General features: G+C 34.2%; 1 protein-coding gene across 1 annotated transcript; it reads right to left on the reverse strand.

Moving 5' to 3' along the window:
* Window positions 1–8,911: 8,911 nt before the first annotated feature.
* LOC149140917 (protein NOI4-like) lies at window positions 8,912–11,014 on the reverse strand. Its single transcript, XM_089448988.1, has 3 exons — window positions 10,498–11,014; window positions 9,530–9,709; window positions 8,912–9,317 (listed from the first exon to the last, which is right to left on the reverse strand). The coding sequence occupies exons 1-3, from the start codon at window positions 10,501–10,503 to the stop codon at window positions 9,276–9,278; spliced, it is 228 nt and encodes a 75-aa protein (XP_089305114.1). The 5' UTR covers window positions 10,504–11,014; the 3' UTR covers window positions 8,912–9,275.
* Window positions 11,015–11,488: the final 474 nt, after the last annotated feature.

Genomic DNA, 11,488 nt, shown 5'->3' on the forward strand with positions numbered 1-11,488 from the left:
CTAGCTCACTTGGTCCAAAGTTACTTTATGAGAATAGAGGTCTTGGGTTCAAGTCTTTCCTTTTATTGAGTTACTTTTTCAAAAAACACATCTAACTTTTGTTTTAAAGTTACTTTATGTAAAAATGTTCTCACCATTATAAAAAGTGAGTCACTTATAATTCTAAAGTCTCTTTATCTTTTATTTAAGTCACAATTTAGTGAGTAACTCATAAAGTACCATTATAAAAGTGACTTCCACTTATTTATAAAAGTGGGTCACATAAAATATTTTTTTTAAGTGAGCTAATTAGATTAATTTTGGAGGCGGGGGGGAGATTTTTTTAAATATAATATTATCATTCACTTCCACACCACGGGGGCTTCACTCAATGAACCTCCGACATAGCACGTGTGTTCATGGCATACTAAACAATACCCTTAATTTGACTACATATTGGAAAATACCTTTAAAAATCACATTATTTAACCCCTACCAATACAAACCTAATACACCTTCCCAATTTAAAAAACCCCTACTTTCACTAGATATTATAGGTATCCATTTTTTTATTAACATTTTTTATTCCCCTTTATATTTTTCATTAACTTTCAGCTCCATTTTTTATACCTGCCAATATAAAAACTCTTTACCCCCTATTATATGCTCAATATATTATGTTGTTTTTAATCAATATATATCCCCTAGTGAAGCCCCTGTGTTCCGCACATTCATGTATTTCGTCGGCGTTTTCAACAACTTTTCTTCAAAAAGCCATAACTTCTTCATCCGGAAGCCATTTTCAAAGCCAGTTTTTTTTAATCAGCCTAATTTTTCGATATCATTCCATTGGAACACTTAGTTTCAGCGTCTACAACTTCAGTTTCTATTAAAATGGAAATTCCATGCCAAGTTATTCTTGACAACACCAACTAATTCCAATGGTGGTCCTACATTGTGGATTTACTTAGATGTAAAAGTCTTTATAGAATAACCTCAGTCCAATAAACTAAACCTAAAGATGGAAATAACGCAGCCAAATGGGAAAATAGGAAAGATCAAGCACGTGGGTTGATAGGGATGTTTATTTATCCATACCTTAGATTCCATATCGTAGAAATTAATACCCTTAATGAAGCAATGAAACAACTTACTAAAGTTTTTGGAATTAAAAATGAAATTAGAGCCCATCAACTCGAAAATGAGTTGCTTACGTTGGACCCTAATAATTTTTCTTCCATTGAAGATTTTTTGTCCAAGTTCAACACCCTTAGACTTCTCTTGGAAGGTGTAAGCTTTAGAAAGAAGATGATAGTGTTATCTATTCCATTCTTACTAAGTTAGGACTAGCCTACTCTGTGTTTGTTTCCGCATTCCATTCTACTAGAGAAGCCTTTATTTCTCAAGGACAAGACTACAAGTCCCCCTCTTTTGATGTCTTTTGTGATTCTTTAATAAGAGAACAAGAAAAACTCTTACATCTTGGTCTTATTAATCTTGAAAACTCTTCTAAGAAAGCCTTAGCTGTCCAGCAGCAACCAAATTCAGAGAATCCTAAGAAGCAGTATCCTAAAAAGAATGGTCCTAAACCAAACAAGTGTTTGAAGCAATTTCAGTCTCAAAATGAAAAATAATTTTAATAAAATGATAAGGCAAATAAAATCAAAGGGAAGAATATTGATAGACATTGCCACTTTTGTAATAGAGATCGCCACTTAGAATCCAAATGCTTTAAGAAGATGGAAGCCTTGGAAGTAGCAATGAAGAAGCATAACATCCATTTGGAGCACTCTTCAACTTCAACTTCATCTTCAGGGAATATCACTTTCTACATGTGGTTGTCAAGCATCTCGGTATGGTTATGCATTAAATGTGTCTTCTTCTTCTCATTCTCATGAGTGGCTCATTGATTCTGGAGCTTCTTATCACATGGCCAAAAACAAAGCCATGTTTTCTACTTTAAATGATTGCAACACCAAAAATATATATGTTGGTGATGATAGATCTCTTAGTGTTGTAGGGACTAGAACTATTCATCTAGACAACGGTCAATTTAATGATGTATTATGTGTTCCAACCTTATCCTACAACCTTCTATCTGTATATCAGATGACTCATTTAGGTGAAGGTAAAACCGTTGAATTTTCACCTCACGCTGTTGTAATTAAGGACTTAAGATATCCTAAATAGATTTTAGCTACTGGCATTATTGATGATTCTAAAAGGTTGTATAAGTTTAACAACCTTGGGTCATCAACTCTTCCCTTGGTATTTGTTGCTCATAATGATGAAGTGAGCAAACTTTGGCATGAGCAATTTGGTCACTTAAACTATCGCTCCCTTCAAAATCTATGTAAAGAAAATATGGTGACAGGTCTTCCTATGGTATCTTGTAGAGATGGTGTCTGTTCCAGACATGTACTCAGAAAACATCATTAGGGTAGTTCTGAAAAATGTGCCTCTTGGCACGCCTCAGCCCCTTTACAACTTGTGCATAGTGATTTATGTGGTCCACTTCCAGTTGTTTCATTCTCTGGCTGTAAGTATTTCTTAACTTTCATTGATGATTTCTCCAAACACACTTGGGTATATTTCTTAAAACTCAAGAGTGAAGTATTTAACATGTTCTTGGCCTTTAAGGCCTTTGTTGAGAAACAATCTGGACATCAAATTCTTAAGCTAAGATCTAATAGTGGCAGAGAATATGTTAACAACAAATTCATCAACTTTTGCACTAAGCATGGAATTCAAATGCAACATACTGTTCTATATACTCCACAACAAAATGGTGTAGTTGAAAGGAAGAATCACACCTTAAAGGAAATGGCTAATTGTATGCTTCAATCTAAAGGACTTAGCCTTAATTTTTGGGCAGAAGCAATTAACTGTGCCAATTACATAGTAAATCACACTCCTACTAAGGTTTTAAGGAATATCACTCCAGAAGAAGCATGGAGCTCAATTAAACTAGATGTAAGTCATTTTCATGTTTTTGGAAGTGAAGCATGGGCCCATATTCCAGATGAGAAACATAAAGCTTTAGAACCTAAGAGTGAAAAATGTATTTTTGTTGGATATTCTGAAGATGTCAAAGGATATAGACTTATTCCACTTAAGTCCAAAAATGTTATCATTAGAAGAGAGGTAAAGTTTGCTGAAAATATATCGACCTACGACCCTAGTTTGACGGATGTGCCACCTCTCTCTATCCATTCTACTTTTGAAAATATTTCTTCTTTAAATGATGACAACGAGGATGACAATCTTCCCCCATCTTCTTAGGATCCTCCTTCAGCTCCTCAGCTTCCAAAAAGGGCCTGTTTTACTTGGGATGCAGCAGGTGCTCTTGCAGTTGATCCTACAAATCAATGACATACACGTTCTCAATTCGATAGAGCCTCTTCTTTACTGGCTCAAGCTTCAGCTAATTATGATCCTGATACCTTTGCAAAAGCTTCAGGCCATCCATATTGGCACGCAAATATGAATGAAGAATATCGTTCATTATTGGCAAATGATACATGGGCTCTTGTTCCTCTTCCAAAGGGACAAAAACTTGTTAGATGCAAATGGGTTTACAAAACCAAGTATGGACCAGATGGAAAAGTTGATAAACATAAAGCTCGTCTTGTTGCTAAGGGTTTTTCACAAGTTGAAGGCATTAAATATACTAACACCTTTTCCCCTATTGCCAAAATGAACTCTATCCACCTTGTTCTTTCCCTTGCTGCCTCTTTTAAATGGGAAGTCCATCAGATGGATGTTAAATCTGCCTTCTTGCATGGGGACTTACATGAAGAAATCTATATGGAACAACCTAATGGCTTTATAAAAACAGACTCTAATGCTCTAGAGGCTCTAATGCCTCCTTCCTTCTCATATTGTGTCATATTTGTACATCCTTCAATCATATCCCAAGTTATTCTTAAGGGGGGATGTTAGGATATTCCGACACATAGGAAATAGTGAAGTATAACTTGGTCTAGTGTAGAGTTAGGTAAAGTGTGTTTCTTTACTATGTACATTTGTAACTTACAATCCAACGGTCACGATATGTTCTAGACATGAAGTGAACTGATGGTTCATTCTCTCCTCGTTATTACTGACACTTGATCCGTGGCTTAGCACCCGATTGGTCCATGATCTCTATTTAAAGAGTATGGATGGTCATTTGTAGGGTGACTGTTCATGAGAGAAGCTTATGTAATTTTTCTTTATTTTATAAATAAATTGTCTGGAGTGGCCACATTGGCTCAGGTCGTGGACAGTTTCCTTCTTTCAGGGTTTTAACCACATCAAGAATACTAGTGTATTGATCTGTGATCTGTTTGTGAGCGGTGTCCTCTGGTGTTCTATATGAGGAACTTACCCTCTAAATTCCTACACAAAATAGAGAGGTCAATGATCTATCAAAGAAAGGATGCTATGCGACCCCACGATCAATCCACTTTAAGGAATTCAACATAGAAGTTTTGTTGCGAGCTAGACAGATCAAGGTCTGAAACCTCTATACTCTACTCTCACTTTGCATCTTTTCTACCTACACCATGATACACTTCGCTATTATTTTTCTTTTTGTCTAGCTCTCAATGCTTATGTCATGTTTTGCTAGTTTTTTTCTGGTTAAAAATTAAGATCAATCATCTTAGATAGTTTTGGAATGGGCTATGCTGCTAGCTATTTGATCTTCCTATGGTTGTGAACTCTCTGGATACACGGATCACTTATTAACAATGTACTTTCATTATGTATCATTGAAAGCATTTTTTTCATCCTGAAAAAAAAGAAGCTTGAGTTGAGGAGATTAACTTAGTCCAATTTTTTTTTTTTAAGTCCATACAAAAGAGTTACCATCCATTGAAATACGTGGGTAATAGCCAATTTTCTAAGACACGTTTACTCATACATGGTTTATTAACCATCTCACATTCTCCCCTCAAACTAGCATATAAGTACACCCACCACACTTGTACCTATTCAAGTGGTCCATTCCACAACTTGACCACACATAACTCCATGTGCCACCACACTCAACATGTATCTATGTATCTCTTACTAACAAGTCTTACAACAACCTTGGGGAATACTTGTGGTCTATGGCTAGGTTTTACAAATTGGACCAAACATTCTAAGGTGTTAATGCACCAACTTGGACCAAACACTCTGGAGTGTTAATGTGCTATTGTGACTCTCCATATAACACGTTGGATCATTCACCAAGCTTTAGCACCATTGACCCCATCTACTTTCAATCGCCCATGCAACTACACAATTTCCTCTCACAATATCTCTAGTTTGTGTTGATCCATAATTTGCACATATTCCTTAACCTCCACTTAACAATCACCTATTATGTCATCTTCCCTTGACCTAGCCTTCAAATAACATCTTCACATGTGATTTCTCATTAGTCCAACTCGTTTCCATTCGGTAGTTGTCATTCTTCTCTCCCTATCACATGTACTCACTTGTGACCACTAGCAATTGCCTAGAAATTCTTCCACTATTCCTTTCATCTTTGGTACCTCTTACCTTTGTGTCTGCCTACTTGGCCTCTGTCATCCATGTGCTCACTCCCGTAGCTTCTTGCTAGGGCTTGAAATTAAAACACAAGGCTCGATCCTTTGAGTGTTTCTAGATATAATCGAGCTTTTCTACAACCATGCATTCTTCTAATCAATTCATTGAATGCATCATCCACAAATTTTTGTAGATCTCCATGCTCATCTAGTCAAATCAATTAAGATGAGCAACTCACTTCAGGGACCAATTCCAATAACATGTTTCAACAACTATCACATATAAAACATATGTGTGCTCTTTAGGCTTCATTACACCACACATCCCCTGCTTTCCTTGGTTTGGTCTTTGGGTCGCCCACTGGGGCTCTCACCACTCGCTGCATTCTACTAGAATCTCCTCATCAACTTTGGTGGAATCTTCTAATCCACTATTTCATGTTTCAATGCAAGTATGCCATCTTAGCATATAAAACTAAAGGAAATCCATTATCCTTGCAATTTAGATATTATAAAACTTTTTAATGACTTTTGTGGTCGATAACACTTATTTCCATCTATGGCATCAAAACTTAAATGAGCATCTTTGCACTAACAATAACTATAATAAGATTACTTGGAATCTTCTAAGTAATGTTAGCAAGGAGGTTAAAAAGGCCATCAAATATTCCAACCTTGATGTTCTCACTAAAAAGCTTCTTAGAATGAGCTACCCCATTTTACTTATGATTTATGGGCTATCATATATTCAAAAACATATGTCTCTTGTAAGACCAATTGTAAATATAATTGGCTCTCTAGCTTTTGTAAGTTTTTATTTTGCAAATTTGTTAGCTAAAATCTTAAAGCATTTGGTAATTAGACAAAATCCTTCATAAAGTATTCTATTGAGTTTGTCATTTTTGTTAAGAATACCACCCTTAACCTAATGATATTATCAACTTTGATACCATTTCTTTATTTACAATGATCTCCTTAAACATTACCGTGAGAAGATTCATTAACTCAAGGTTTTAGACTCATACCCTATAAGATACTTGAATAATAGATATGTGATTTGGCTACATGGAAGGAATGAATGGAACACATTTATCTATCACCTAGACACTCAATTTAATTATATTCTATTTAATATGGACATTGAAGAAAATGTCTTCATGATAATCACCCATCACCTAAACAACCAATTTACCATGGACATTTAAGAGAATGGTAATGTTTCTTTTCTTTTAAGATGATAATCACCTCAATGAAAGAAAGAAATCACTTAATTGAAATCTAACTAAGATGATTTCGAAAAAGATAACTAGATCATAAAAATAGGAAAGTACGATTAAATTTAATATAGTCCTTATATACATGATTTAGAATGAATAGGAAAGATTCAATCCAAAAATAACTAGAACATGATATAGGTTAAAAATATTTTTCCTAGAGCAAAATAAACATTTTTAATAAAATATCATCTCCACTTTTAAATCTGAAAAGTTATTTAAAAATAAATAATATCAATAAAAAAATTAAGTAATTTTCAAAAATAAAAAATAAAATAAACTCATCATCAACATTAATATTTTTAAATCTCTAAGATACTAAAATACTAAAATATCTATTTCAATATATGCATTTTTAAATATCTCATAGAGACTATTTCTCTTAACATTATTAAAAAACATTTCTCTCCACATTATTTAAAATATATATTTATTAGAGATCATTTTTCTTAATACTAAAAACTAATTTTCTTAATACTATTTAAGAATTTAAAAATAGCAATAACATCATTGGAAACCATTTCTAATCATTTCTTTTTCTTAATACTATTTAAGAATTTAAAAATAACAATAATGATGGTTTCCTAATCATTTCTCTTTCTTAATATAATTTTAAAAATTTAAAAATAACATCAACATCATTGGAAACCATTTCTAATTATTTCTCCACACTCTACACCATTTCTCCTATACAATGACAATGACATCGACATCAATAAGATGTGATGACATCCTAATAGATTCATCAGGATAAGAGATGTGATGACATCAAAACCTGATTCACCTCGAACACATAGGCCTTTTCACCTTAACATATAGGTGGTTCCAAGGCTTCTGGCTCATAATAAATTCACCTTAAAATGTAGGATAGAAAATAGATTCAGCTCAAACTTTCACCTTAACATATAGGTGTTTGCAAGGCTTCTTGCTAATAATAAATCTGATACAAAGATTATCTTTCAGATGAAAGATGTTATGCTAGTTGACACTTTACTTTTTGCTAATCACTTTCATACAACAGTGCGTCTGTTTTTTATTTTTTGAGAAAGTGACCGAGTAATCTTATTTCAATTTCAGATTTTCAGAAATGTATTTTTTTGGGATGGTAGATTTTCAGAATATCATAAAATCTGATTAACAGAAATGAGATTTTAATGGTTTGAACTCACTTTTGTTTAAATTAACTTTTATCTATCAAATTTTTGGATATTTCCAAAATCTACCATCCAAATAAATTTTGGTGATTGTGGAAATCGACCATTACTTTAAACGTAAGTTTAAAAAATCTATCTACACTCTGAAACATCCCAACATCCCTGTAAACCCATCTACCCTCTGAAACATCCCAACATCCTAGTAATTTGCATAGGGATGTAGAAGAGACGTACGTAGCAATTTGATTCTATGTCACCAGCATCATCAGAACTCTAATCAAATATTGTAGCACATCTAGTATCCACCGTTACCCATTTTCGACAGGCTGACAGAAATATTCATGCTGGTTCTGTGAAATGATTATGTACAATTCTGATAACCGCAGAAGGTTATATGAGTTAATGAAAATTCAAGTTCTTCTCACAAATCCACTTGCTGTTACACATCTACTTTAAATTGTTCATCATGACATATTAAAATTTCAGTCTGCACATTTTTTTGTTTCTCTTTTTTTTTTCAGCATTTACAACTGTTTTTGTACTCATTAAAAGGGCCGCTATTTTCTTTGGGAGGGGGCGGTCATTCAGGATTTTCAACTGTTTTTGTACTGTAGGATAGCTTATAATTTTCACATATCCCTTAAGTGCTGTTCTGATTTGCTTATGTACCATACAGCATGAACAAATACATGCAGTAAAGACATTCCATATCTGTTTAATGCCGTCTTCTTTGCTCTTAAAACTAGCTAACAGTCCCAATTAAAATGCTTACTCTGACTTAAAGTGACTTGAAAATAGTTTACAGTAGAGGGTCTATAATGCACTGCAACACCAGTTGCATGGCCATAACATATATTTTAGTCACATTCAAAACTTGCAAAAGAGCCCATAGCTTTAAAATTTGAGATGTGGTTAATGCTGTCACCATGGATCTTATTCAAAACTATTGGCTATAGCCTGCCAACCAAGCCAAGAACTCAGAGTCTATAGTCAGATGGAATTGTTCATATATAAATAGATAAACATAAATTCAAAGTAATTTACTTTAATATATGAAGAATCAGGAGCTCCTCCCCGCAAGATGGTTGTTAAACAAGTCCAGACATCCAAAGCCAATATGCTTAATTATCCAACTTACAATAAAAACAGCATACCAAACAGTGAGCTTTTAAATGAAACACCACAAGTTGCATAAAACGAACTCTAAAACCCATCTCCATCACCATCTCCATTTCATAATCTCCTGCATCTTCTGAAACATAACTGGACGACCCCCTTCTGATGATGATGATATGCAACAGAATATAGACTAGAGGAATAAAACTTTAAAGAATATATATCTGCTGTTACTATCCCACAGCACTAGGACTCAGACAACATAGCCATTTTCTCTGCACAAAAAAGAGAAATGAAGAATTTTATAATCGTAAAAGCTCTTTCAAGACAATACACTTCAACTGCTGTTTCACGCATGCACCCACAAAATAAATCCCCAGAAAGTGAAAAGGTCCAACAACCATGCATATTCACCCAGCAATCCCAATTTCCCAACAATCCCTCCTACAGAAATCAACTTAAACACAGAATTATAAAACACACTTGCCTGCTTATGTTGAAATTCCCCTTTTCCATGCTCCTCTTTCGCTGCCTGAATTTCGGGGTTAGCGCCTGATTCTGCACCGGTCTTCTTTTCGTCTCTTGCTTTGTTAAATATTACGGTGAACCCTTCTCCGGTCGCTGGGTCGTTGACATCCCAGTCACCAAACTTGGGTAGTGATCGGCCCTTTTCAAATAATGATTACAGATCTTTCAATTTCCAATTAAAAAGAAAACTGATCGAATCCTAATGAAAGTAAATCCAGGAGGTAATAAAATCCTTGATTGAATGCCGTCCACCGAGAGTAATTTAAAGATTGGAATGAATTTAATCTTCATGAATCATATTAAAATCTATTAATAATATCAATGAAAACCCCCCGAAAAAACCCTTTCGATCACATTTCAACACTACAGACTGAACAAACCATTGCGATTCAGATTTCTTTGTGGTTCAAAAAACTGAAAGATATTTATGCCATTAAAATAATTTTTACTCACAACGAAAAGGAAAGGATTTTAAATGGGAGAAAGAGTTTAAATAACCTAACTTTATCAGTTTATGAAGTTTTTGATCTGAATCTTTTAATTCTTTTGCTTAAATTTTGATCTTTGTGGCTTAAAATTGGTATTAGTTTTTCATCCTATAAGAATTCAAACCCTAAAATATCTTTGAGCAATTCTACTTGTGAAAAATTTAAATTTTTGTGATTCCATCCCATCCCTGCCATACCAGATTTTGAAAGAGTGGAAAATAAGCCGAAGAAAACCTTCAGATAGATTAGGGCTTTTAAATGTATTTCATTGCTATTATTTTAAAGAAAGGAAGAAAATCACCAATTGAATTCAGAAAAGTATGTAATTGATTGCTTTTATTTTAAAGAAAGCAAGAAAGTCACCAATTGAATTCAAAGAAGTATCCGACAGATTCAGAAACAGAAGACATGAAAGTTACAAAACTATTCTGAGACTCACCGACATCTATAACGCCTGCCTGATCGCCTAGCCAAATCAAATTCGAACAAATCACCTGCGATCTGCTGCAATTTTGCGTCTTCGCCTCCTCTAATGACCTCTGCTCAAGCTGCAACCGATAGGAAGGAAACAAATGCCGCAGTTTAATAATTCAATGAGGAGGAATGCAGCGCGATCGATCCACCATACCGGGAAGTCCCGAGTGTTAACTATGAATAGAAAGGGGTGAGGGAAGAAAAATTCACGGGTGCCAGCGAAACACCAGGATGTTTATTGACACGTCATGACCCGCACAACGCCATAGCCGTTCACAAGACGTGGAAGGCATTAATGGGATTAAAATAGCTCTGTCCAACACATATTCCTCGAGATTGCAATCGCTTAATTTGTAGCAGAGGTGTTTTGCGCTGTTTTTGACAAATTTTAAAAAGGCAATAACCTTGGATCCTGCTGTATTCGCTAAATACTCCACACAATTATTTTTTTTGGGTTTGTGTTGACCTAGAAACAAATATTCCCTTACCAGTTTGAAAACTTCAAAGCTACATCTATTATTAGAAATTCCGTTCTCACATGGGTAAACATCATTGTTCTGGCACAGTGTCCTATCCGTTTGTCTTATTTTTCACGGTATATGCTATATTTTAGCATAGATTTTCGGAGATCTGCATCTTGTATGGGCATGTGTTTGGATCTTCCCACAATATTTTTGATCCCTGCACTTATCATGACATAAGCTCCTTGAAAAGATACCATTAAGCACATTTTATGATAATGATGTTCAAAGGCCAATGATGTTTATTGTACAAAATAAATTATATCTTGTTTTATATGGCTAAATTTAGAACCAATAGAAATAAAAAATAACTATATAGTAGGTATTGTGGGAGAAGATGAATTTTATTGGTAAATTTGTAACATTTGTCAAAAAAAAATTATTTTATTTGATTAATCCGAATTATAGATCACAAAAGTTTGAGATTAAAAAAAA

The sequence above is a fragment of the Pinus tabuliformis genome, chromosome X (genome assembly GCF_031772625.1).
Source record: "Pinus tabuliformis cultivar Carrire ecotype Pingquan chromosome X, CPIR1, whole genome shotgun sequence".
Taxonomy (NCBI): Eukaryota; Viridiplantae; Streptophyta; class Pinopsida; order Pinales; family Pinaceae; genus Pinus; species Pinus tabuliformis.

Coding starts and splice junctions, on each gene's coding strand:
- LOC149140917 (XM_089448988.1), bottom strand. Junction 9,318..9,529: donor GGGAATTTCAACATAAGCAG/GCAAGTGTGTTT, acceptor TTTTTTGTGCAG/AGAAAATGGCTATGTTGTCT.